This window comes from Schistocerca gregaria, unplaced genomic scaffold (genome assembly GCF_023897955.1).
Source record: "Schistocerca gregaria isolate iqSchGreg1 unplaced genomic scaffold, iqSchGreg1.2 ptg001247l, whole genome shotgun sequence".
NCBI classification, from domain to species: domain Eukaryota; kingdom Metazoa; phylum Arthropoda; class Insecta; order Orthoptera; family Acrididae; genus Schistocerca; species Schistocerca gregaria.
Genome location: NW_026062566.1, coordinates 41,929 through 68,556, shown reverse-complemented (window position 1 = coordinate 68,556; position 26,628 = coordinate 41,929). Strand labels below are relative to the sequence as shown.

At 44.6% G+C, this 26,628-nt stretch overlaps 7 protein-coding genes and 1 long non-coding RNA gene across 10 annotated transcripts; 3 read left to right on the top strand and 5 right to left on the bottom strand.

Annotated features, from left to right (window-relative positions):
* The first annotated feature begins 345 nt into the window (after positions 1 to 345).
* Positions 346 to 3,370, top strand: LOC126330068 (uncharacterized). The gene is made up of 2 exons (XM_049996313.1): positions 346 to 657; positions 755 to 3,370. Exons 1-2 carry the CDS (start codon positions 530 to 532, stop codon positions 3,246 to 3,248), a joined length of 2,622 nt encoding a protein of 873 aa, XP_049852270.1. The 5' UTR covers positions 346 to 529; the 3' UTR covers positions 3,249 to 3,370.
* Positions 3,277 to 4,436, bottom strand: LOC126330070 (uncharacterized). The gene is made up of 3 exons (XR_007562689.1): positions 4,278 to 4,436; positions 4,090 to 4,181; positions 3,277 to 4,016 (listed from the first exon to the last, which is right to left on the bottom strand). It is a non-coding gene; the product is annotated as an uncharacterized LOC126330070 (long non-coding RNA).
* Positions 4,437 to 7,738: 3,302 nt separating this feature from the next.
* On the top strand, positions 7,739 to 12,525 carry LOC126330059 (uncharacterized). Of its 2 annotated transcripts, none has more exons than XM_049996300.1 (4): positions 7,739 to 10,381; positions 10,497 to 10,765; positions 10,843 to 10,876; positions 10,962 to 12,525. In XM_049996300.1, exons 1-4 carry the CDS (start codon positions 10,228 to 10,230, stop codon positions 12,149 to 12,151), a joined length of 1,647 nt encoding a protein of 548 aa, XP_049852257.1. In that variant the 5' UTR covers positions 7,739 to 10,227; the 3' UTR covers positions 12,152 to 12,525. The 2 variants fall into 2 exon arrangements, with proteins under 2 accessions (XP_049852257.1, XP_049852258.1); XM_049996301.1 differs by having other exon boundaries at positions 9,245 to 10,381; positions 10,501 to 10,765; positions 10,962 to 12,151.
* On the bottom strand, positions 7,947 to 9,923 carry LOC126330056 (uncharacterized). Its single transcript, XM_049996295.1, has 2 exons — positions 8,474 to 9,923; positions 7,947 to 8,332 (listed from the first exon to the last, which is right to left on the bottom strand). Exons 1-2 carry the CDS (start codon positions 9,921 to 9,923, stop codon positions 7,947 to 7,949), a joined length of 1,836 nt encoding a protein of 611 aa, XP_049852252.1.
* LOC126330063 (diphosphomevalonate decarboxylase-like) lies at positions 11,818 to 13,564 on the bottom strand. The gene is made up of 3 exons (XM_049996308.1): positions 13,358 to 13,564; positions 13,193 to 13,272; positions 11,818 to 13,121 (listed from the first exon to the last, which is right to left on the bottom strand). The coding sequence occupies exons 1-3, from the start codon at positions 13,555 to 13,557 to the stop codon at positions 12,199 to 12,201; spliced, it is 1,203 nt and encodes a 400-aa protein (XP_049852265.1). The 5' UTR covers positions 13,558 to 13,564; the 3' UTR covers positions 11,818 to 12,198.
* Positions 13,565 to 14,694: 1,130 nt separating this feature from the next.
* Positions 14,695 to 15,923, bottom strand: LOC126330067 (uncharacterized). The gene is made up of 3 exons (XM_049996312.1): positions 15,355 to 15,923; positions 15,263 to 15,290; positions 14,695 to 15,199 (listed from the first exon to the last, which is right to left on the bottom strand). The coding sequence occupies exons 1-3, from the start codon at positions 15,410 to 15,412 to the stop codon at positions 14,695 to 14,697; spliced, it is 591 nt and encodes a 196-aa protein (XP_049852269.1). The 5' UTR covers positions 15,413 to 15,923.
* Positions 15,924 to 16,042: 119 nt separating this feature from the next.
* On the top strand, positions 16,043 to 25,158 carry LOC126330057 (probable isoleucine--tRNA ligase, cytoplasmic). 2 transcript variants are annotated; one of them, XM_049996298.1, is made up of 11 exons: positions 16,043 to 16,120; positions 16,178 to 16,324; positions 16,383 to 16,914; positions 16,982 to 17,352; positions 17,424 to 20,545; positions 20,655 to 24,181; positions 24,254 to 24,386; positions 24,455 to 24,544; positions 24,610 to 24,692; positions 24,976 to 24,999; positions 25,069 to 25,158. In XM_049996298.1, exons 3-5 carry the CDS (start codon positions 16,673 to 16,675, stop codon positions 20,270 to 20,272), a joined length of 3,462 nt encoding a protein of 1,153 aa, XP_049852255.1. In that variant the 5' UTR covers positions 16,043 to 16,120; positions 16,178 to 16,324; positions 16,383 to 16,672; the 3' UTR covers positions 20,273 to 20,545; positions 20,655 to 24,181; positions 24,254 to 24,386; positions 24,455 to 24,544; positions 24,610 to 24,692; positions 24,976 to 24,999; positions 25,069 to 25,158. The 2 variants fall into 2 exon arrangements, with proteins under 2 accessions (XP_049852255.1, XP_049852253.1); XM_049996296.1 differs by having other exon boundaries at positions 17,424 to 22,150; positions 22,220 to 24,046.
* Positions 25,159 to 25,367: 209 nt separating this feature from the next.
* Positions 25,368 to 26,620, bottom strand: LOC126330064 (uncharacterized). The gene is made up of 3 exons (XM_049996309.1): positions 26,441 to 26,620; positions 26,208 to 26,369; positions 25,368 to 26,144 (listed from the first exon to the last, which is right to left on the bottom strand). The coding sequence occupies exons 1-3, from the start codon at positions 26,618 to 26,620 to the stop codon at positions 25,368 to 25,370; spliced, it is 1,119 nt and encodes a 372-aa protein (XP_049852266.1).
* Between the last annotated feature and the right edge of the window lie 8 nt (positions 26,621 to 26,628).

The following is a 26,628-nucleotide window of genomic DNA, read 5'->3' as shown; positions in this document are numbered from 1 at the left end:
ATAACGATTCTTGTGGGGGTTTAGAAGACGAGCGCGAAATGGCACGAAGAGTGAGGATTACCGCATACATTTTAGACTGCCCCATGTAGCGAGAGGGAAAAGGTCGATTTTGCTTGACCGCGTCGATTTGTGTGTTTTTTTGGTTTTCGGGTTTCGCGTTGACGATGTTTGGCGCGCTCGCGTGTCGCCTGGGGTTGCCGTTTGCCCCGTGCTGCTTCCGTGCGCAGGCGTCCCGAACGTTCCGGGAGGTCAGAAGTGTCGAGTGAGATTTTCGATGAGCTTTTGGTACAAAAATAACGTGTATTTCTTCTCCTGTTAAAATTAAAAAAAACCGGCGATGCCGTCAGTTGTGTGCTTGCTTATCGGCGGGTCCAAAGGTTCAGAAAGATCATCGATACGTCGTTAGTGTAGTGGTTTCTTTCTGCCTGCACTGGCACCGGACATTGTTTTTAGCGGTGTGTTTGATTTCTCGTTGAGCGATGAAAAAGCTACGCTTGTGTGAAGACAGAGAGCACAGTTCGCACTCGTGATGACAGACAGCGCGGCCATGCAGTTGCCGAAGCTGCAGGCGGACGCGGAGGGCGCGTATTCACAAGAAATTGAGAGGGCGTTCAACGTGTGTCAAAGGATCATAGACAATCCACCAGAGGAGTACAGGTATGGGGAGACGTGTGTACAAATCAGAGAGAGAAAGATAGAGAGAAAAGAGGATGATTGAGGGTTTATTTTGAATAACACAAGTGGGTCTTATTAGGCTGGTCAAGCAGGCGGTGTTGGGGCTGGTACATCTGTCGGCAAAGAGACGTGATTTGCGTTCTAGAGCGATGCTGAAGATATTGCAGGTGGTGAGGGATCCGTCAGTGTACAGATCGAACCCCCGTCGCTATGCCGTACATAGTATTGCGTGTATGACTTATTATGACAAGGAGTTAATTGGGGTATGTACACAGATGTTTATGCAATTGGTGAAACCGACGGGGGAGAACAGTCAGTACGTTCGGAAGGCGGCATTCGTGGCGTTATCTAGGATAGGGAGGAGGTACCCGGCCTTTCAGGAGCCGATGTTTCCTTTGTTTATGAAATATTACAACGATTCAAAGATCAAGGAGTCTGTCCTCTGGGGGATTATCATTGGTTTGGGAAGGATGGCTCAGAGCAACGCGCTCTTGAGGTCAGAGTTTGCAAGCGAGTGGATCCGTTGGTGTTCCCATAGATCCTTTCGTTTAAGATGGGCGGGCATCAAGGGGCTAGGACACGCTTGTTGCCCAATAGGAGACGTCATTAACGACGAAAATTTAGAAAATCAATGTTTCGAGATTTCAATGGCATTTTTGATTCACGGCGGGACAGAAGGCATCCAATCCGTAGTAGACAGAGATCTGAAGTCCTGTACGAATGAGGAACTCTGGAAGAAGGAAGAAGTTTATTTGGTTCAATATGCGGCAACGCAGGCACTGAGTTTGCTGCTGAGATCGAATCCAGATAAATGGTGGAGAAAAATTTCGCCTGTCTTCGGTGAGCTGTTGTTGAACTCCAAAATCGCCTCGATGATAAAGGCAACCGTCATGATCACGTATGGAAAGATCGCATTCTACCTCTCGCCAGTGAATCCATATTATACAGCCATCAAAGATCTGTTGATGAAACTGACCGAAAATGAAAACATTTTGGTCTCAGAACCTGCGACTTATGGACTGGTCAATTTTGCCCTCGCCCACGCAGAAATATACGACTCAACTAAAGCTCTGGTAGCCTCCAAACTGGGCGCACCAATCGAAAAGGCCGGACATAAAGAACTTCTCTATTTCCTGAAAACTTGGTGTAAACTCATCTCTAAAAACTACACACCCATTCTCAACCTCTGTTCCAAAGTCATCTCTATTCACTCCGGACAAGACTTCTCGAAGTGCCTGGTCGCCTCTAAGGTACCTGCCGTCAACTTCGGACCAGAATCTGCCGACGAAGAACGAAAAACCGACCAAAAGTCGAAGCGCCACCACACTTCCGGACCTTCTCCTGACCAAATCGTCAAGCAAGTCGCGAGGGACTCAGTAATGCTCTACGAACTGTGTACTCAATTCAGCACCTCCGTTCTCGAATCTGCTCTCTTCCCTATCGATGACGTAACCGTTCTCGACAATCGGTCCTTCCTAGATAACCTAAGAACTCTAATCTTGAAGTACTCCGCTAAATCCGATAAGAGTACTATTAACCAAAATGGACTGGTGAAGCTCTATGAACGACTATACAACCTCGATCCGTGCATGAAAGAACCCATCGTCATGATACTGAAGTACCCAAATGTTCTTGACGACGCCTTTTGGCTTTCAAACTTCAAACTCGTCATACTTAACATGACCAGCCTTCGTGGCTCTTCTTCCGATGTCCGCACGATCAGCCATGAAGAAAGCAAACCCCGTTCCCCTAAATCCACAGACTATAATCCAGTGCGCTATCCTCATCAACCTCAATACGACGCCTCCCAAGCCCAGCAACTCGCCTCTCTAGCCAGTAGTACAACCTTCCCAATGGAACCTTATCACCCGGACGTTTGGCGAGCCGGTAAATACCCCTTCTTTCCTCAACAACCTATCCCTGTGAACCCCAATCCTCCCCCCCTCGCACCCATCTACCCCCCGGACAGAGACCTCCTTTCACTCCCTATCAGCGATGACGTCAGAAACGCCCTCATCGAAATCCTGACAAACGCACTTCAATCTACAAGTCCGCCATCCCAACCTTCTATTATCGACGGCATTGAAGACACTTTGAAACGCATTCTCGTCCACCCAAACCGCGTAGAACTCCTCTCCGCCATATCTACAAATCCACAACTCTCCTCACTGTTACAGCAATTTCTCAAAAAGTCAACCGAACAACAATTCCCTGAATGCAACTTATTCAACAACTTCCCTGTACCCAAACAAAACCCTGTGACCTATCCTCACCATCCCCCCTATTTCCCCTACCACCCAAATCCAGGAAACATTGCTCACGGTCCTCAACAACACATAAACTATCCACCCCCCCAAGAACCTTACAACCCTCAACCTCCATCGTTTGTCCCCTCTTACTTGCCACCACACAATGAACCCCCCTCACTCGCTCCGCTTGGCAGCGGACCAGTCTACTCTTCTTTTCCACGGGGCCAAAACTTTGGCGGTAATCAACGCCCGACGAACAGACCTTATCTTCCCTCTGTCTCCAAAAAAAGAAATAGAGGTGAACTCGAACGACCTTACCATTAAAAAACGTGGCGCACTCATTCAACCCCTCGGTGTCCGCTCCAGAGTCTTCCAGACTTCGCAACTCCGAGGACGCAAAAAAAAACGCATCATGGTGAATCCAATGTACAGAACTTCAACGGGTAGGTAAAGGCTTTTTTTTTTCTTGTGCTGGATGTTTGTCTAGGCTCATGCAAACGTACTAGTCCTGCATATAGATATGTCGGAGCCAAAAGCTGCACACCTATCAAATCTTGTAAAACCTAATCCGAAAAAAGAGTTTTTTTCCCTCTCTTGCCGTCGCCTTTTCAAATATTCCTCTTTCTTGCTCGAGACTGCTAAAAAACCGAAATTCTGTTGTTGGTTAAAAACGCCGCAAACATACTTTCCGATCGAAAGCATAGCCGTGAGACAAGGGCTCACTCTGATGGCCCCATACATTCTATGTATTCATTATTTTAACCAGTTTTAGATTGTGCGCGTGTAACAGAGGACACCAATTTAGCAATTATAGATAAGCTGGATAATGCAAGCGATCCACAGAAGGTCGAAAACGGCCATTCCGACCACCATGTAGCCCCTTCCAAAAATCCCGGTATTCCTCCAGCCCAGGCACCAATTATGGCACTCATCGTCAAGATGACGACCAATTCTTCCTCTGGAGATCTCATCGAAAACTTTGCGAAAAGTCTTCTCCATTGTAACAAGTTGAACCCCACTATGCATGATGGAGATACAACAGTCAGACTTGACATGTAACTGCTCCATATAATTGCAGAGACAAAGTGTCTGCTGTGGTGAAAATAGTATGTAGATGCTCCAGTAAGGAATCTGTTTTCAAGAATGAGTCTAAATTTCGTCGTACTAAATGCTAGATATGCTGAAAATAGCCAATATGACAAGCCATCCAACGGTTCCTAGTAAAAACGAAATGATGCCATCCTTGAAAAAATTTTTCTGAGTAGAATTTATTGCGTTATTGGTTTTGGCGTACGAGAAATGTCTCACCTAGTTCTCGCAAACACAAAGGCGCACTTTTTAGGGAAAACGTACATTCTGTTTTTTCATAGAAAAAAGGTAGAGCTGGATCAACAGAATTACGATGCCAGTCACACCCATAACTATGTCAGTATTTTGTAACACCAGCATTCTTCTCTGCTCCCATAGAGCGGCCAAAAATAGAAATGAGGTACCGAAACACGTAAAGTGCTACAGACTAAATAAGCTCATGAACGAATATCAAAAATTAAAAAAAATATTTAAATTGTGTTTTTTTAAATGTGAAAAATTATATCATCTTATTGTAATTTCAAGGTAGTCCTATCAACTTGCCAACTGGACAACTGCGTGTATTTATACTGAATCGAACTTCATATAGGGGCATTAGATAGCACAATTCCATGCTGGCAAGGACGAAGAGAGGATGTCAAAATAACATCTTCTTGCCTAATAATCAACTAGAACAGTCTATCAAATTCGAGAAAGATGATAACAGTCTTTACGATTTTGATGCGCCTACTTATTGCGACTTACTAGACCCCAATGGAGACAGCTGCATGGTAGACTCATGGTTTGGTACGATTTTACAATGAAAAACGCTTGTTTTGTTTATGGCTAAATTAACAGCTATTTTTTCGTCATAGATACAATCAAAGAATACGCCCACCGCCCTGAAACAAAAGATCAACTTTATCCGAAATATTCTATTCTACGCAAACCCCCTCAGAGATTGGTTTGTCACAATAACAACAAATATCTCAATTTATTTTATAGACCTGAAAGAAACAACATATCTGTACGCGCAAATGCTCAATTTTAAAAGTTGTTTGATCGAAAGGCAAGGGGTCAACCGTCACTTTTAACCTGTTTAAGGGCATCGATTCTATTTCTAAGCATCCCAAGAGTTTTAACATTACGGCAGATAAACCGGCATTCAACTCTCGTAGTGTTGACTTAAAGCAGACATTTAAAACCAAGGATACAGAACCAAAATCAACGACTGGAACGCATAAGTTAGCTCATGGTACAACAAAAACGGCTAGATCTTGCTTCCTCAAAAAACCTGCAAAAAATGATATTTTGAGTTCCACGAAAAATGAGAATCAACCAAGTACCAGATATTTTATGAAAAATGAAAATCAACCAAGTACTAAATGTTGTATCAAGAACGAGAACCAGTCAAGTGCCAAATGTTCTATCAAGAATGAGAACAGACCAAACGTCAAATGTTCTATCAAAAACGAGAACAGACCAAATGTCAAAATAGTCCCAGGCGGAAACATACCTTTCAAATATTATAACTCACGACCGACTTTTCAAAAAAAAATCCAGCCTCTCGCAAGAAAAACGGAAATGAGCCCTTCCTCTAAATTGCCGGTTACAGCACCTGTCCATTGTTTACGCAAACACATATTTTCATCACTCACTCAGTCCACCCTCGCAAAAACCACCGAAAAAAAAATTCCGACAAACACTCAAAAAAATACTTTCGACAAAATGGAATTTCGTTCTTCCAGAAAATTGGACAACAATTCCAGAATTAATTGGAACTGACGTTCAATTTCCGTTCGTCCTATCGTCTCTCAGGCGCTCAAAATAATCCGTAAATCGTGCCTACAGAATCGGTCATATTATGCCCAAACCTTTATTTCGAAAATGTTACTGCCCCTTCAAGCTCTTTTTCAAATTGCTCAACCAGAAAAAAGCGTTGAACTTTCTCGTTTTTTTCGCTTCTTCTTTTGCGTTTGAATGTCTATGAATCCCAAAAATTAAGACAAAATCAAGCTTGAAACTAGGCTGCCCTTTCATGCATTTGCCTCAATTAACTAGCCTCAAGATGTTATTTGAAATGCTATAAGCCAAAAATCGTCAAACCCCTCCATTTGAAATCCAATTCACGTTTCTCTCAAACAGGTCTGCGGATCTAACTATCCTATGTCATCAGGCACCTCCCTTCAATAAGATTCTTATGAATCGCTCATGACATCATGCATTCGCGTGTCTTCTCCCAGCGAATACATCCCACCCATCTAACTTTTCGGGTATTTTTTGATATCTACTAAACCCCTAAGCACCAGCCTCTATCTCTAGTCTAGTCAAGAAAGCAACTTCTATTCTTTGCATCAATCTCATCTTATCCGCGACCCCTTGTTCTCCTCTATCGACCTGAGCATACTCACTAACCCCGTACTGCATATGTGTTCAGCATTAATGTATTCGGTTTTCTATTTCCCTATTCATTGTTTCGACGCCCTATCTACCCTCTACATTATACGTGTTACCCCCAATCACATGCAATCAATACACACAAAAACATCTAAAAAAGCAATCGATACCTTTGAAACGTCTATGTGCTAAAAAGTATAAAGAAACCGAATTCACTTTATTGGCACGCATGGCTTTCTCTGTGACGCATCGACCAAACAAAGCGCATTGCCATTGCCTCCAATTCGTGAGCGGTAACCTGAAATTGCTTCTATTAAAACCGCTCTTTTTGACATTTTGCAGTTTGACACATGTTAAAAACAATTCTGAATTCCGAAAAACTATTTTGTTCTCTGCTTCTGCTAAATTTTTCTCAATCCCAATTGCTATATATTGACACGCACATCATATCGGTGCAGAATTAAGACATACGAAGATCGACCTAATAAAGTCCTTTTGTTCGTGTAAAGTTTCTCGTTGTATACCTCTACCGAAAGACTTTTATCAATCTGTTCGATCAGCTCACGGCCATTTAGAAGACTAGAATCTCAATTGGTCGCTTGCGTGAGTAACTATATCTATTTTTTGATCCAGCTGATCCATTACCACTTTTGGAACTATTTGCTCATCGAATGCCAATGCAAGGGATGTTGGAGGTTTCATGTTTCGTTGTTTGCAAAGCTGTCTCACTTCGCTCAAGTACCGATCGTAGTAACCCATTCCTCTGCCTAGTCTACCACCATCTACATCAAACGCCAACCCTGGAACGATGATCAGTTCCAATCCAGGCTCGTCGTTCGCTAGTACTGTGAAAGAAAAAAGTAAGATACAGCGTAGAACCTGAATCCAACGGTCAAATGCGAAATTTGTGTTTCTTCGTACAATTTGTTTTCAGTTGGTCATCAAGCTGCGAAAAAAACAGATTGGGTTTCGCTCCGACAAGCTCCGACAAATTTTTTGTTGGCTGTAGTTCTGACATGACCATCTTTTTTTCTCCTTTTGCTTCAACAAGAATAGGAATGAAGCATTGCTTATTACCCGCTGTCATTGAAAAAGTTTAGAGAGCTGCGTGACCAAGAAATGGCAACAAAAAGAGGCATTGCGGGGGGCACCTTGAAAAATCTGCTCAATGATAGGAAGTGTATTCATTTCTTGTTTGAAGCTAAGGTAAATCGCGATATGCGAGCTGTTCAGGTACAGATCGGATGTCAGGATCTTTTGCGCAAGAATGTTATTTTGGCGTTCTCTGTCCAGAGAGCTCATTTTTAAGAGGCGCCGTCTGATGGCCGTTCTCATAGCTTCTTTTTCAGACATGGTCCAACTGTACCGATGGTTCAAGATGAGATCAGAATGACTAGAAATTATCTACCCGGTCCCGGTCTGATAAATGTGTGACACATACAGAAAAAAAATTCACCTCGGTGCCATTGTGTATACGCTGTGTGCTTATGCACGTATATTACGGTACAGCGGCTGCTAGATACTTTTTTTGTCTTCGCATGTGTATTACAGTCTTGCTCAACTGCAATAACGATTGTTGGTATTCATGGCCGACCACATGGATCCAGAGAAGGTCGCAAAAAACATCATTATAAGTGCTACAATGCATCCGAACAAACATGAATAGACACGAATGAAAGAGTGGCCATGGTGAAATTGCAAAGTTTGATAGTTTTCTAAGACAGATTTTTCGAAGTTTTGGAAGTACTTCAACACGAGCAAAAGGCGCAGGCAGCGAAAGTGGAATTCCTGACGATTTTTTATGGGGCGCGAAGTGTTATGTAAGGGGTCTGATTTTTGTTCCGAGAAGGCCAGTTGTGGCGTCAGTACATGCCTATAAATGGATATAACTTCGGCCAAGAAAGGTGTTTTAGAGCAGCTGGCCAAGTTTTGATTGGTATTGGCTGTTTCAGGTGACAGAGTGAGATTGGGACGCGAAACGTTGGAAGGTGTATGAGCGTTATTGTGCCGAGGATAGGGTATTTCTACAGAGGCTTGATAAAGAGAACGATGAGGTGAACGAAATGGTAGCGAGCGGTCCGTACAATGGCGGTCGTGCCAACAAGTATGTCGGACGAATGCATTTTGGTTTTTTATTGACGGTGAGTGGATGTCGAAATTGGCAGTAGCACAATCTTTTTGGGCGCGTTTTGACCGCACAGAATTTTTTAGAGACTTGGGAACATTTTCGCTATTGAATTGGCTACGGTGAAAGAAGAGAGGGAAAAAGTGAGGGATTGCTTGATCTTTTTGGAATAATTGATTAGGTTTATCGACAAAGATAATAGAATCTGTAAGTGGAGTTCTTTTTGAAAGCGTCGATTCCAACAAGGGGATTTCATTTTGGTTGAATCCCAGCGTTTCGAACAAGGCGGTTATAAAATGGTAGATAGAGATGATCTGTAGGTAAGTGTTTTGAGCTTCTGGCGTATTGGTGCAGATGTCTTTTGAATTTGCTGTGGGTATATGCATTTGATGGCCGATTAGTTTTTGAATTTTTCGATACGGTTCGAATCTCAGATTTGCAGAGGCGGTTTTGTCGGTAGATAGCAAATTGAATGAACATTCTGAAGTTTGGTCTGAGCAAGAAGCGGTCTTTATATTTAGAGGCGAAACAAGTAGACTTGGCATTTCCGGCAATGAAAGTTGTCTCCTCAACTTAGCTATTTCCAGCATTGCTTCTAGGAGGGCATTCTGTAACATCGACACTTTTTTTACAGATTCTTCGAATGCTTTTTTGGTCTGCGCGAGTGTCAGCTGTGACTCTATCAAACATTTTTCTAACCAATCTCTTTTTTCGTCTCTTTCATGGTAAGGTTGTGTCAGTATAGATGTTGGGCTTTCTAGCTGAGCATCTTCTGCCTCAAGTTTTTCTGCCAGTCTTGCTTCGGAGAATTTGATACAATCCATTGAATTGTGGACGGACATAGGAGCCTGGACTTGAGATTTTGAGTGCCCATCCTTGGGTTGTTGATAGATTTGTCTATCGCAACTGAACGCCTTGGCTTCTTGGCATCGGCAGACGATTTTGGACAGTCTTGCTTGAAGTTCGAGTGTTTCTAGAGATTTTTGGTAGAATAGTTTTTTGGCTTGTTTGAACTGAGTTAGGAGCGTCAAATGGTCACTTTCTAACGCGTCGAAATCTTGTTTGCTTTCTTTCAGCCATGTCTCCATAGTGTGTATTTGTGCCCGGTATTTTTGGTTGATGGACCTGAGTTCATCAAACAGGTCGGGACCGTTATTTTTGCACGAGCTGGGCGGGTCGGAACGAGCGAACGGATGGGGCGCGTTTGGAAGCGTGTGCACATCGCATTTAACCAAATTGGACGAACGAGAAAGGGAGAACATGGCAGGTCGAATCCAGAATCGACTCGTTTGAACTGTACATGATTCGAGTTTGAAAGAGGTCGCATAACGCGCTCGTTGAGCCCACAAATTCGAGAAAAACCAAGGCTTTGTATATGGATAGGGGATATAACATTTTTCATGAGGCATTTATATTTTCTCAGCATTGTGCCGAGCGGACCGAAATTAATACCTTGGCTATGGCCTTGCGAATGGAAAAATTGGTCGGCGCCTTCGGAGAGGTTCGGGAGAGATGGTCATGAACCTGCGCAAGACATGAAAAAAAAACCAGGGGATTCGCAGACGCCTTTACTTTTTAGGCCAATGCTCGCCTTGATATATCTTTGAGTGATGGAAATACGGGAACGGTGATAGGAAGAGAGCTCGACCACGCTTAGTTTTAAGAAAAGAATTTTAAATGTTTTTTATACAAAAATTTTCATTGAGAAAGTAGATGTTTTGGCGTTGCAATACAATGTCAACACTTCCGACTCCTTCTTCGGAGCCGCCGGTAGTTCGTGGCGCTGAAGATTCGAATATATTCATATTGGTAAATCTACTTTCTGGATATACGTCGAAGGATCTTAAACGATTAATTTCTTGTGAGGGTATGCGATGACGGTTTCTTCGAGTATTCAAAAGTGTGCGCAATGCGAAAGTAATCTGTGCCTGAAGGGTACTTGATATGTGTATTTTCTATGTTAACTGACGACCAAAAAACAGACAGTGCCTATTTTGAAATTGTTCGAGGCGACGTTCAGAATGCACGACAAAATGTGAACATCACAACACTATGCCAGTTGCTTCCTGATCACATTTTGTTGTGCTTATTGAGGGAGGATGAGAAATATTGGATACCCTACATAATCAAGGCTTACAAGCTGCTATTTCATGTTTTGAGTCTTATAAAAAAAAGAGGCAGTTATTCGGCGCATGTGGTGATAGATCAGTACATTTTCAACAAGATATTGGACTCGGTGATTTTATCTACGGTACTTTTTTTTTCTAGAGTGAAATCAGAAATGCGCAAGGTGTGTGCTAACTAGAAATGGATTCGTTATTGAGTTAGGTCATTAGTATACAAATTATGGCTAGAACAGAAGGTAAGTAAGCAGTTATAGAGAGAATGTTATGTATTTTTGACAAAGCATAGAGGAGCGCTTTTACCAATTTTATTATTTATTCTAGATTGCTACAAGTACCAATTAAATTCGGAATTTTTGTTTCATAGTTTCTTGGTTTTGGATTACTTGCTCAGTTCTGAATTACAGATGCAAAAGGCAGAATTGACGGAAATGGTGTCAGTGCATCCTAAGGCATGCGTGTTTATTGTGGCTATCCTCGACATGTTGAGCCTCATATTGCATCACCGGAAGCTACTTCCATCTCGAGAAGATGGGAGATACCATTTCACCACCACGCGTGCGATTGTTTCAATTCTTGATATTTTGAACATCCTTTGCACGTCTGAAGGCTTCATGGTCATGTTTATCGAGAAGAGCAAAGGGCATTCGCTGGTCGAATCTTTTTTGATCATCTTCAAAAACCACGAACAGTTTGGTGCATCTGCATACTATTCGGCGCTCAAATTACTGAATCGCTTGTGCGATGGGAAGTATTCCTTTCTGCAGACGATAGCCAAGCTACCTGAGAATATAAACTTCGACCAGATCGTGAAGCTGACTATCTGCACTGCTTTGAGTCTAGTAACGAAACCGAGTTGCACTGATACCGTCAAAAGCGAGGCCGCCAAGTTTTTGCTTACGTTATCTCAGAACGAACATTACACTCAAAAAATCATCAATTTTGGTACCAAATTTTTCCTTGAATATTTTTCTCTTTCTTCGAATGAATTCATGAAAAACTTAAACTCTGCAGCCGCCGATGTCGTGATTTATTTGTTCGTCACGGTTGGCTACCTGCACGCTTATCAACCTAAAGGAGATGGTCATTCTTTTTTGGAAACGGTCTTGGAGATTTTGAACAACGCATGTGGAAATGGGCTTCTGTTAAAGAAGTCATACTCGATCAAGAACCAAATATATATTCCGGTCATCTTAGCTAACCTCAACTCTGTACTTTATTATTTAGTCTACAATCAAAGTTATAGAGAAGAGTTGTCAGTCCAAGTGACCAAGCAGCAAGCTGTCATCTCAATCAACTTCCGAAAAGACCTTGAAAAGATGCTGGATTTTGACAACAGTTCGTTCGACGAAATGATCTCCCAGCAGTTTGATAAGTGGACAGATAGCCCAAACGAAAAATTAGAGTATTTTTCGAATACGACAACTTCGGCAAGGCGTAGCGTGCCCGCTTCTGGAATGGCGATCAACCATTTGACACCTACCAAGAAAAAAAGCAAAAAAACGGCTTCTTAAATTGTGTTGGCGAATAACAGACACATATTGAAGTTCGCTTTTATGTGTCAAAATGGTTCTGATGGTTCAGGGGGTGGGGCGTGCACCTTTTCTGCATAAGGAAGTCCCGTGGCGATATCGAGCAAGTGAGGACCAGATGGCCATACTTTGGGTCCACCGCCGATATTTGTGTAGATGATATGTTTCAGAGCATTTTTTATTACGGGCAAGTCAAGGTAGGTTGAAAGTTGGTCTGGAATCAATTCTGGCTCCCAGTCTGCTTCCGAGCGTGGATAATAGTAATTCAAAACGCGCTTGAGTTCCTGAAAGTTTTCTTTCAATGTGTAAATGACCGCATTGGGCCCGGCGTCGAAAGTGTACGCGGCTTTGATCATTTTGTGGTATTCGTTATATTTTGATAGGAGTTTGATTAGACTTTTGGATTGCTCATTCAGGTACATAATTGGAGGATAGGTATCGAGGCAGATAGCATGAAATTGGTTCGATTCTTGCATAACGAGTTTCGCGAATGTATCAAAATTTTTGGTCATAATAGCATTTTCTAATAACTCGATTCTGTGATGTACAATATGCTCTGCTCGATAAGGGAGTAATGTACTTGTCTCCATAGATCTTTGCATAGCTTCTGTACTACTGATTGGTTTTTGCTGTTGAGAAAAAACAAGAATTAAAACTACTATATCTGGCCAATGGCGCTGGTCAGCTATTTGGACGGCTATGCTATCGTTCCCATCGGCTTGGTTTCTTCCTTTTTCCCACTTGACCCATCCACCATACATGCTACGACAGGCGCTTCCTGAGCCCAGGCGGGCGCAGGTAGAAAGTTCGCCTGCCCACCTTTCCTCAAGGTGAAAAAGTGAGGCAATAGCATATACAAGACAGGCATAGCCAGAGGCGCTCGATGCCAGTCCTGCAGATGTAGGAAAGTTGTTGTAACTGCAAATATGCAGGCACATGTTTTGAAAATTCCCTAGCGGATAACAAGTGGGTCAGTAAATGGTGTGAAAACGGGGGTGTACTACAATCGTTGAGAACGCTTACTTTCGTTTTTCCTTTCATTTGCTTTCTCGCGGAGGTTCCGGATACAGTTCTGCAACCTTCGGTCAAGCTTGTCTAGTTCTCTAGAAGTCGTTCAAAAGGAGCGCGGCAATAGTTAGGTGGTGGTTTTTTGGCCTACGAAGGCTGCCAAATGAGGACTGTGCTTACATGCCATTCAACCAGACCCTGTCTCTTTGAAAGCTTTTACTGGCCATGACTGTAGTTACTGTTTTGAAATCATCCTGGCTGAGTGTCGTGCTCAGACTTGAATTGATAGGTAGGATCAGTTCGTTGTCGCGTTTACCCCAATACTTTACAATCGCTATATTTATTGGGGCGCTGCATGTAACTATGGCGATATCATTCATGATGAAGAAAATCGCTTTGGCAAAAGCTAAAAAAATAGACGTACTTTTTTTTTGCAGGTCGGAAAAAAAAAAAAAGCAGTCTTTTATGCATAGTAACTTTCAAGGTGGATTGGGTTGTACCTTGTGGGCCTTTGTTCAAGAAAAACCTAAGCAGACTTGTCTGGCATTTCTAAATGATGGAACAAAATGAAAAACAAATTGCACACCTTTTTCAGATTCATAAAACCCTCACTAAGATGTTATCCGACCGAGGCTACCTTGTTTCCGCCACAGAGCAAACCATGGACATCGACCAATTTAGAGAGATATATGGGAGTAGGCCTAGGTATGCGGCCGGCTGAAAGCAATGTTTTTTAACATATTTTTTTCGACTCAGCAAAGCACAGCGGTATTGATTTCGGCCACATGTGGGGCTTCTAATGATATTTTCGTATTACCCCAGTATCCGAGAGGCAATGTTCAGCTTGCACACAAGCAAGGACGATCCTACCGACCAGATATTCATTTTTTTTGCTGAGACAAAAGAGAATCAGAAAAGTGGACTTTGTGTCAAGGACATCAAAGCGTACGTCGTCGTTTTTGGCTGCCACGTGATGCGAACTTGGGCGTAACATTGCTTTTTTTAGAGTTCACCAAAGGATGACAGACAAAAAAGTCAATAGATCAATTATCATCTACAAAGAGAAGGTGTCTTCCCAGGCTAAACAGGCACTGCATATGATGAAGGGTGTCGTGATTGAGTTTTTTAGAGAGATGGAGTTACTAGTGAATATTACTCAGCATAAGCTTGTACCTCAGCATTTAGTTTTGACAGAGGATCAAAAGAAATCTTTATTGGCGCGATACCGACTGAATGAAACACAGTTACCTCGCATTCAAAAGGACGATCCTGTTGCACGCTACTACGGCCTAAAGCGCCTTCAGGTAGTTAAGATCATCCGCGATTCCGAAACAGCGGGGCGCTATGTAACTTATCGTATTGTGTGGTAAAAAAAATGCAAAATGAGGTACATTTGCTACGGCTGACATTTGAGTACACGTTCTTTCTTCCTTCTTCTGCCTTGATAGATAATGTGCTGGTGAGGAAAAAATTTTTAAACAGATAAACTGATAGTTTATTTTGTATTGATCTAGCATTTATGGTCTGGTTTTGGATTTATGGTCGGCTATGAGTTTCCTCATTTCTATGATCGCTGCATTACTAGCTTCGTCGTCTTCATCGTCATCGCTCTTATCGAGTTCGGTGTTTAATCCCGAATCTAATGAAAGCATCAAAAGGTCGATATCGTCTGCATTTGCTTTATCATTCTCAGATGGAGACGAGTACTGTACCACCTCGCACATCTGGGATGATGAAAGCGAGCTCATCTCAGTGTCGAAATACAAAGGTCCTAAATTTTTGGCATTATTGGTCGTTTCTTCATTGAACTGCACATTTTGCGCTCCTTTTTGTGGTATTTGTTTTAATTTATTTCTCAGAATAATTTCCTCGACTTGCAGAAACTGAAGCTGTTTGTTTATCAGCGACTTCATGCTTTGGATGCATTCTGATTGCCTTTGGAGATAAGAGAGCACTTCCGAGGGCCTTTTCTCAGGAGAAGTAAGGGTTTTGATAACCTCGTCTGATCGGTTGATTACAGAGCTGAATTTATGTCAGCACTTTTGGGGATATCTATTTTATGTTTTTGTGTTTCATGCGTTGTACCTGTCTATAGATAGTGGATAGGGCAAGTCTGTACAGGTGGTGTGTTATTATCGCAAGTGTAGCTATTGAGATCGCGTTTGTTTTGAGCGTACCATCTGTAGCATTTAGTTTGAGAGCTTCAAAATTGGGGTAAATTTTTTGCGAACTCATGGTGCGCAAAAAAAAAGGCGTCTGCTTAGACAGCAGAAAAAAAAACTGTTTTTGGCTGATGTTATTTTTTTTCTCGGCTTGGCCCGATACCTATGCCCGCTGATTTGGACGAATTGCTTGACGGTATGGTTTTAAAATTTTTTTTGAAAAAAATTTACGTTGCTTTATCCGTCGTAAACAGAGAGCTGACTTTTTTTTTGAAGAGGTCTTAGACGATTTCGAGATCTCAGAAGATGGGTCTGAGAGTAAGGAGGGCGCGTATTCCGCGGATGCTCCCGTTGCGGTCGGGGCTGACCAAAAGTTTAATGGTGGCACTTCGAACGTTTCTGCTAATCGCGAGCAGCTGGTTGACGAGTTTATAGAGAGCATTGGCTGTCTCGGTTCTGACTTACTAAACAAAGAAAATTCACCAAAAATGGCGGAGTCTTCTGCGGGGCAATCTTTTCACAGCGACGTGCCTATTCCGAATTTGCGAGATCCGGATTTTGATATGGAAAGCTTAAACTCGATGCTTCGTGATATAAAAGAGGAGGATTTTTTCGAAATGATGAACGAGTTGGTTGAACCAGGTTAGTAGATTTTGAACACGTTGAGAGGTCAAAAAATTTTTTATTAATCGCATTTCGTGTTCCAGAATTTTTGGACGTCATACAGCAATGCATAGACAAAGATTTTTTGTTTTCAATGATCAAAGAAATGAACGATAACGTACGTTTTTTTTTTGAAAAAATATTTGTTTTTCGCTAGTTACTGACCTCAAGGCAGTATCCCGTCTGGCTGGAGCAAAACAAATCAGAGCTGTCTGAAGATGATTATACGAGATACACTCGTCAATATGAAATCGTACAGCAAATTTTGAAGCAATACGAAAAAGAGAACAACTGGGAAGTTCTAGTTGAATTGATAGACAAAGTACGAATTCTTGTTTTTGTTTTGGTTGTTTTCTTTTGCTGACTGTTTTGCCTTTCAGATGTGCGAGTATGGGACACCTCCACAAGGACTGATCAAGGCCGGTTTTGAAGGCATGGCCGATCTTGCGTCGTTATTCGAAAAGCAATAGAATGTTTTTTCGGCTCGGACCGCCTGGTTCTCACCGAGAGGCTTGGATGCGAGGCGGGGACTGATAGACGTGGGGTTTTTTTGTACCAGGTTTTAAGAGCATGAGAACGAATCTAATAGATTTTGTGTATTAGTTGAGTGCCAAAAAATTTATTTTGCGCCGCGCGCTGAGCGACAGTTTTTTTGTGTTTCTTTGCCGTCATGGAGCAGGTCCCGGAATACCGTGACTTTCCTGGGAGCGAGTCGAAGGTGTTAGATTTTTGGAACAGAATAGACGCATTTCAAAAATCGATGAAGATGTCAGAGGGCAGACCCGCTTATTCGTTTTACGACGGGCCTCCTTTCGCGACTGGATTACCTCATTATGGGCACATTTTGGCTGGGACGATTAAGGACATCGTGACTCGATACGCCCACCTGCGTGGATTTCACGTAGAGAGGAGGTATTGTATCTTTTTTTTTTTTCTTGTGTGTACGTGTTGTGCGCTGATGATAGAGTTACGAGAACAGGTTCGGTTGGGACTGTCACGGTCTTCCGATCGAGTTCGAAATCAACAAGGAGCTGGGCATCAAGACGAAGAAGCAGGTGCTCGAGTATGGGATTGGCAATTACAACAAGGCGTGCCGAAATATTGTGATGCGGTATGCTGGTGAGTGGGAGAAAATAGTGAAGCGTTTGGGGCGTTGGATCGACTTCGAGAACGATTACAAGACGATGGACTTGTCTTATATGGAGACGATTTGGTGGGTGTTTGGAGAGCTTTGGAAGAAGGGTTTGATTTATCAAGGGTACAAGGTGATGCCGTATTCGGTGGGATGCACGACGCCGTTGTCCAATTTTGAAGCAGGTCTATCATACAAAAATGTGGAAGATCCGTCGAGTACGTCGCGTTGGGGTTTGAGGGGTGGTCGGTGGAGCGTTTGTCCTGCTTACGTGTTTTTTTTTTTTAAGTTATTATAAGTTTCGCGGTCAGGGACGATCCCGAGGTGCGTCTTTTGGCTTGGACTACGACTCCATGGACGTTGCCTTCCAACCTCGGGTTGTGCGTGCATCCGGAATTTACCTATTGGAAGATAAGGATGAAGGCCACGGGAGAGCAATACATCATTTGCGATAGTTGTGTGTGCAATTTGACCAAAAATGCGGAGGAGTACGAAGTAGTTAAGTCGTGGGTTGGGAGGGAGTTGGTAGGAACACGGTACGAGCCGATGTTTGACTATTTCGTGTCCGAGTTCCCGAACGCGTTTCGCGTGGTTTGCGACCCGTATGTCACAAACCAAGTGGGAACTGGAATTGTCCACATGGCGCCAGCATTTGGCGAAGACGATTGCAGAGTTTGTGTACGAGAAAAAATATGTGAAGTGAATCGGTATCCGTGTCCGTTGGACGACGATGCGTGCTTTACGTCGAAGGTGTCCGATTTCGAGTCCATGTACATCAAAGACGCGGACAAGCTGATTATGGAAACGCTGAAGAAGCGCAGGATATTGGTGAAAAGGGGGACAGTAAGACATCAATACCCGTTTTGCTGGAGGAGCGATACGCCGATTATATACCGCCCCGTGCCTTCGTGGTTTGTGAAGGTGACGGCTATAAAGGAGAGGTTATTACAGAATAACGCGAAGACGTATTGGATGCCTGAGTTTGTGAAGGAGAAGCGGTTTCACAACTGGCTGGCAGACGCGCGCGACTGGGCGATATCGCGAAACAGGTTTTGGGGGACGCCGATCCCGCTGTGGGTGTCTGACGATAACGAGGAGGTGGTACAGGTGAGCAGCCTCGAGGAGCTGGAAAGGCTGTCTGGGAAGCGCTTGACAGACATTCACAGGGAGTACGTAGACGAAGTTTTGATTCCCTCTAAGATGGGGAAGGGGATGCTGCGCCGCATTCCGGAGGTGTTCGACTGTTGGTTTGAGAGCGGGTCGATGCCGTATGCGCAGCAGCATTATCCGTTTGAAAATCAGGAAAAGTTTTTGTCGAGTTTTCCGGCGAACTTCGTGGCAGAAGGGGTTGACCAGACGCGGGGCTGGTTCTACACGTTGATGGTGATAAGTACGGGGTTGTTTGACAAGCCGGCGTTCCAGAACTTGATTGTGAACGGTCTGGTGCTCGCGTCAGACGGAAAGAAGATGAGCAAGCGCTTGAAGAACTACCCGGACGCCTCGCTGATTGTCAACAGGTACGGGGCGGATGCACTGCGTTTGTACTTGATCAACTCGCCGGTGGTTCGCGCGGACCAGCTGAGGTTTCGAGAAGAGGGGGTCGCGTCCGTGATTCGAGACGTGTTTTTGCGTTGGTACAACAGTTACCGTTTTTTGGTACAAAGTGCGTTCAATTATGAGCACCGCGGTCGGAAGTTTGTATACGACAGGGCGGTAGGGAAAAAGACGAGAAATGTGATGGACCGGTGGGCGTTGTCGTCTATGAACACACTGATTAAGTTTATTCACGAGGAGATGAAGAGATACCGCTTGTACACGGTGGTTCCTCGTTTGGTGAAGTTCATAGAGTCGCTGGCCAACGACTATGTGAGGTTCAACCGCGGGCGTTTGCGTGGGAATGAAGGGGAGGAAGAGTGCGAATGCGCCCTGTCGACGCTGGCGAGCATTTTGTTGACCTTGTGCAGCGTGATGGCGCCGTTCACGCCGTTTTTTGTGGAGGATGTGTACCAGAATTTGTCTCGGCTGTTGCCTGAGTCTGAGGAGTCGGTGCACTTCACAAGTTACCCAGAGGTAGACGAGTCCCTGTTCGACGCGGAGATCGAGCGCAAGGTCTCTAGAATGCTCTGCGTAGTTGAGTTGGCGAGAAGGGCCAGGGACCGAGCGGTCCTGCCCCTTCGCCAGCCACTGAGAAAGCTAGTCGTTCTTCACGCCGATGACGCCTATTTACAAGACGTTGGGTCGTTGAAGAGCTACGTGTTATCGGAGGCGTCTGTTCGCGAGCTCGAGTTGCGCAATGACTCGACTGTTGACGTTAGGTGGAGCCTGCAACTGGTCAACGACCGCGTGGGGTCGCGTTTGCGCGGCGACAAGAGTCGAGTTCAGGCCGAGCTCTCGGCGTACGACAACGAGAAGATATTGGCGTTCCAAGAGCAAAAAAAGGTCTGCATTTTGGGTCACGATATTTTTTTGGACGACGTGACGATTTCTCGCAGTCTCGTGGACGATGGTCAGAAGCGGTACTTCTGTTACGGCGACGACGGAGTCGCTATTATTCTCGATCCTACTATTGACGAGGAGGCCGTTCACGGTCGCATTGTGCGGGAGTTCACCAACCGCATCCAGCGGCTTCGAAAACATGCCAAACTTGTGCATGCGGATCACATCATTGCCTTTTATTCTTGGTCTCGCTCGAATCCTGAAACGCCGGACCTAGACCGCATTCTGAATGAGCATCGTGATGTGATTGAGTCCACCACCCACACCATGGTCGTCTCCGAAAAATTCAGACGCGGCCATTACGTCGTAATTGACAAAGCGACGACTGATCTCACCGAAGAGATCGAAGTGGCAATAGTTCTGTGTCGGCCTGACCTGTACGTTGACGTGGACCGCATCGTCGCCTCCGGCCTGGCTGACAGAGCTACCGCCGAGAGGCTGGAGCTCTTCGTGGCCTCCGTTGGCGGAGAAGCCACTCGGCGCCAATTGGTCGATAGCAAGGTCCTCGCTCTGAATTTAGACGGACGGTCGGTCGATCTGGTCTACCAAGACCACGTGTACGAAAACGCTCGCGAACGCGCCAATGAGGAGGGCTTTCCCTATCTCGCGCCTCGGGCACGAGCGTCTGGGTCGACGACTTAGCAAAAATACGTTATTGAGCATATCAAGAATTCTTTTTAAAAAAGAAAAGCTTGCTTTATTTTCATTTCTCGCCGCACTGCTCTGCGCTTACGAACAAAAAACTCGGCTCGCGCCATTTTGCGTACGATGGGCGTTTTCAGTTACATCGATAGTTTGACCGAGTTATCCGGACATGTCTTTGTGGAAGCAGCGTTGATTGGGTTCATCTTTTACCTTCTGTTCAAGCACAGCTACAAAGTATCTTCTTCTAAGAGAAGCGCCCTTTCGAAAGAAGCACGTTCGTTCTTTTCGCATCGGCCCCTACTTTTTTTTTTTTTAACGGCGATGCGTACTGTGGGGAACTGTCAAACGCGCGATAAGTTTTTAATCGTAAATTTTTTAGGAGATCGAGGAGCTGATTTCGAGCTGGGAACCTGCGCCTCTGGTGGACCTCAAGGTCCTGAACGAAATCAGGTACATTCACTCCGGTAGAACGAGTACGGAATGTATACCCACGATCTGTTCTGCAGCGAATACGCGCGTGTCTGTGGACGAAGGCGGCGTCAAAACCGAACACCTGAACTTCGTCTCGACCGGGTTTCTGAACTACCAAGACCACCCTGACATCATCGAAGCCGCCCTGGACGTGCTGGCCAGTTACGGAGTCGGCTCGTGCGGGCCTCGCGGGTTCTACGGTACAACAGCTGTTCATCTAGAACTCGAGTCTCGAATCGCGAAGTTCATGGGAACGGAAGATGCTGCTGTGTACAGCTCTGGACTGACCACGATCACCTCTCTGATACCCACGTTCGCTAAACTTGACGACTACTTGTTTGTCGACAATGCCGCCAATTTTTTCATACAAAATGCTATAAATTGTTCTCGCTCGTCTAATGTGTACCGGTTTAACCACAACGACCCTGACGACCTGCGGCGACTTCTGTCATCCATGCCGCAGATCCTCGACGGCCCCAAACGCGTCTTCGTGATTCTGGAGGGGCTCTATTCGAACACTGGCAACATTTGTTGCCTGCCAGAAATTCTCAAAATAAAGAAGATGTACCCTTTCAGAATCATTTTGGAAGAGAGTTACAGTTTGGGCGTGTTAGGGGAGCACGGTCGGGGCGTCACGGAGCACTATGGTCTACCTGCCACATGCGTTGAATTCATATCGGCATCTATGGGTAACGCTCTTGGATGTTTGGGTGGTTTTTCAGTGGGCACAAAGCAAGTCACCTCTTATCAGCGTCTCAACTCGAGTGGGTATGTCTTCAGTTGTTCTGTGCCACCTTACATTTTTGGCGCAGCTTTGAGAGCCTTCGACCTTTTGGAAAGCGGTAAAGAGCTTGCTCTACTCGAGCGGAACGCGTGTGCCTTACACGACGCCTTGCTCAAGCACCTTCGCAGCCTTGAATTCCTGCACAGCGTTCGGTCGCCTATTGCGCACTTGAAGCTCAAGTACTGCCACACTAGGTCAAGGCTTGAAGACGAAATGCTACTGCAAAGAATTGTCGATTCGGCAAAAGCAGAAAAAATTCTTGTCAGTCGATCGCTTCACGTCAGGCGCGAGTGGTCTCCTCCTTCCTCCATTTTCGTCAGCGTTACGTCGAAGCACAAGGAAGAGGAGATCGACCGGTCTATACAGACGATCGAGAGGCTGGCCGAACGCGCTCTGTTGCATGTGTTCTGAGATCTTCGCGTAGAAAAATATTGACATTTGGGCACGTCAAGCGCCATGAAAAAAAGGCGAAAAAAAAATCAATGCGTTGTCGCAAGCGTCCAAGTTTTACATTACATCCGCACCGAGGAATTTCGAATATGCGCACGTCCTTCATCAATTGCTCAATACGAGGTTTGTTTTCCGCGAACTGCGGTTCGGCAGAGAAGAAGGTAGGAGGTGTACGAGGAAATTTTCGTATTTTAGGTCATTTTTGTTTCAGGTGAGGCTAATGGGTCTGTGATTGGCAGCTGGCCGCCTCTTGCGTTCGACCGGCCGGCCGGCGACGGCCAACTATGGCGTCGATGCGTGGAACGCTCGTTCTCACCGGAGGGCGACCCACGACATCTTTTGCGCGCGTGTACAGCGACAAATACGGTAATAAATCTTATGCGTATCACAAAACGCCATCTCCGGCTTCCCAGATAAAGAACCTCAATTCACTTGGCCAATACGAGGCAGCGAAGTCCGTTTGGAAGAAGCTCAAGGAAGATGGCGCAGACGCCGACGCGTATACGTTCGCCTCCATTTTGGCGACCTATCGCCAACTAAACGATTTGGGAGCTGAGGTTCTTGAAATAATCGACGAAATTTCGAAAAAGAACATTGTGAACTCGTACGTGACCAACCAGATTATTGATATTTACAGTCGACGCGGCGAGTTGGATGATGCGTTGGCGAGCTACGACGTGCTGGTTAATTCCAACTCCGTCGTCATGGCCTATTCGTTTTTCTCTCTATTCGAAGCATTAGTTTCCGCTAAAAGGTTCGGGGAGGCGCGTCAACTTGTCGATAGAAGTCGTCACTTGTTCGAGGCACTCGATCAAAAATTTTACTTTCGACTTTGTTCGGTTGCTAGTCAGTCCGACCTGTGTCAGGAATCGTTCTGCTTCGTCATGGACTGCATTTTGCAGTTCAAAAATCGCGTCGTCTCCGATTCTGTCGCGGCGAACGGTATTTTGAACAACTTCCTCAGATTTTCGCCTCATGCTCACGGCCCCCTGGACCAGCAGTATCACACCTTCATCGACGCTCTGAAGTCCCAAGGGACTTTCGGATACAGCATTCTGCTGTCGCATTACTCGATACGGAACGACCTGAAAACTATGCTGTCGCTCTGGGAAGAAATGAATCAAAAAAATGTCACGCGTACACATAACATGTATGGGTATTTGATTTCTACCTGCGCTTCGTGTTGCGAAGTCGCACCCCTGGAAAACGCTCTGTCCGAGATGGAGAACGAGTCGATTTCGCTTACGCCAATGATCCTTGCTACGCTCGTGCGGTTCTACGCCTCTCACGTCAACCCAGAAAAGACTGCAGAATATTTTGAACTTTTACTTGCCAAAGGTTTTGTGATGCCATTCCTTTTCAACGTCCTCATCGAACTCTATACCGATTTGCTCATGAAGGACCGCATCGAACACGTGATATCTGTCATGAAGGAGCGGCATGTTCACTTCAACACGGCCATCTACAACTCGCTTATGAACTACCATATTCTGGTCGGCTCACCTCAGGAATCCATTTCTCTCTTCGAAGAAATGAAGCAGTCCGTGTCCAAGCCCAATTTCAAATCCTACAAGCTTCTGGCTCTCGCCTATTCCGCGCAAAACGATCGCGAACAGGTTTCTCAGACTTTATTGAAAATTCGAGAAAAATTTCATGAAAAATCTGCTCTTTTGGCCCTTTGTCAGCAGTTGGGAACGGAGCCCCCAGAGCAGTCTGTTGATCGTGAAGAGTCGCCGTGAATGATAGGTTTCGCTTCGCTAGCGTACATTGGTTTTGCCGCGAGGGCGTGCGGGCGTTTTACAGCGCTTTTGGCTGTGGTTCGCAGAGAGGTACAGACACTTGGTTTCTCGTAGCTTTTAGTGCCACACAGAGGGGCGTCACCCGTTGCCCCCGGACTTGTGTGTCCTTTTCGAGAGGCGGATCCGTTCCTATACAGACAGAAGTTCGCTTTCGTTTTCTCGTGCGCGTCTTCCTACCGCACGCTTGCTTTTGGAGTCTCTTTTTCCATGCGCGGCTGCGTCCGAATCGAGCGGAGTCCACCCTTTTGAGGCGGTATCTGGGAGTGAGTACGTGCGCCAAATATGCTGGATTTTCCCTCCTTCGAAGGTCTTAAAAAAAATTATAAGACTTCAATTTTTTTTTTGCGTTACTATTTTTTAAGATTCCGTCGACGTCGTTTGCTTGAATTCATGGATGACGAAGTTCGTGAGATTCTTTGAGCATGTCTTTGTTCAAATCGTTCTTGGGCTTACCGGCTTACCGTTGCTCTTTAGTGGCAAGTCGTGGCACCGAAACCCAGAAAGAAGCCTGCGCAGCGAAGTGAGCAGACGTCAGATTATGCTTCTCAGCCTAGCAGAGCGTCTACGACCGAAAAGAAGACGCCGGATATACCGTTGGTCAAGAAACGTGCGTGTAGCGGGGTACTCTTTTTTTTTTTAATTGAGCAAATCAATAACTTTTTTTTGCGGACACAGTCGTTGCAGGAAGCAACAAACAACACCAAGTTCAGACAAGTGCGAGTATCATTGAGAGAAAGGCAGACAGCGAGGATGCATCTCTGCACAGTACGTGTAGGGCCGCTTTTGCATAGCCTTTTTTACAGACTTGTCGAATTGACTTTTTTTTTTAGCCAAGCAAGTTGAACATGATCTCGCAAAGCGCATCATGCAAGCTAGAAACAGCAAAGGATGGACCCAGAGGGACTTGGCTATAGTACGTGAAGTACTTTTGTTTTTTTTTTTTAGAGCGATGATGAGCAATGTTTTTGTCATCCATACCCTGAAAAAAATTTTTTTTGGCCCTAAAATGTCGCATGCAATGCTAAATCAGAACAGCTTCGGCTTCTTTTGATGTGCGTTGCATGCAGCCTTGGATTTACGCCCCAAGGTGCATTTGAGTGTTGTTGATGAGAAACGGACTCTGAGCTGGTTAGTTTTCGTTTTAGAAGCGGTTTTTTGTTGAGGGGAAGAGCTGACGCATTTATTTTTTTTAATAGAAAATATCAGAGAAACCGGAAGTTGTATGTGTTTTTTTAGATGTATCCATGCTTTTTTTTTTGGGGAATTGTGTGCCTGACATTTGCCAATAGGTTCGCGACTATGAGGCAGCCAAGGCCATCCCGAATGATCAGATCATTGTGAAGATGGAGAGAGCGTTTAACATCAGACTGAGAGGAAAGTTGGCTGGTCAACCACTTCAAAAATCCAAGTAAAAAAACGCCGTATATTCGCCTCACTGTTCTTTTTGCAGATGTGTTCTCAGAGGGCGTAGCCGGTTATTTGCGAAGGTGATCTCCGAGGCCCCTGAGTCGCATTTTTTTCGGGGGTGTATGTAACAATATGATTTGTAATCATGTTTTTTTATAGAACCGTTAAAAAAATGCTGTTTTTACAAAAGTTTGACGACGGACAGGATGATGAGCCCAGAGATGCACAGAGTTAGGGTCATAGATACATAGGACAGGAAGATGCACATTTTTGTAGGTGGCAGGAAGATGCTGTTTGGGACGTCTTCCATGGCATTTGCCATGACGAGGTAGATGTCGTTCAGCATATCGTTATAGTTGTTTGGCAGGTATTTATCTAGACTTACTGGTTTTAGGAATCTCAGTACTACCCTTCCTGAACTTGGGAACAGGTGGAAGGATGGCCACAGATGGTAGGCCCCGAATATGATGATAGGTGTGGGGTTGAGTTTACAATATAGACACAAATGAAATGCACCTTTTTTGAATTCCATGAGTTGTCCTACTTTGCTTCTTGTTCCTTCAGGTGATATTGCTATGCTTCTTTTGTAGTGTTGGATGACGTGTGCAGCTTGATGAAGGCTTTTTTTTGCAGAGGCCAAATTCGAACGGTCGATTGAAATCATTCCTGCGAACCACGCCATTTGTCCCATGAGTGGAATTTGGAAGGCGCCGCGTTTCCCAATCCATTTGAACGGAACCCCACCTCGTGCAAGGACGACGATGAAGTCAATAAAGCTAGAATGTTCGAAAAGGGCGATGGTGGACAGGTCTTCGTCGTAAATTTCTTTGACGTTTTCCCAGCCTTCTATGTCGCATTGAATTCCTAATATAAACATGGCACAATTCGCCCACATTTTAGGAATGTAATCGTACGGTAGCTGCTTATTTCTGAATCCAAGGCTTCTCAGAATTGGGTGCTTTCGAAAAATGAGTCAGCAAAACATTTCTTCGCTGACAGGTCTCCATCAATTGACACATACCGTCCACCTCAGGGGGAAAAAGATCGCAAAAATGGGGAAAAAGAGAATGGTTTCCAAAGCTAAACAAAGCAAACGCAATGCACCCATAATACATGAAGACCGTTTTACATGTGGCCTCAGGGACAGTTTCTGTCTCATAAGTGGATAAGCATACTCATATTCCTTTTTAAACACATACAAAAAGAAAGTTAGACTCTTTTCCTTCTTTTTTTTTCGGACTCCTTTTTTCATACATCTATCAATTTTTGCTTCAGCTGGTTCTTCGAATCCAAGTATTTTTTATTTAACAAATACAATTCGGTCCACATTTTCCTTTTTTCTCTCTCTGACTCTGGTGAAATCGGCCACTCAGTAAACACTTGATCAACTCTATCCTTCAGTCTCCTAAACTGCTGCTCTAACACTTCTGCCATTTTTGCGA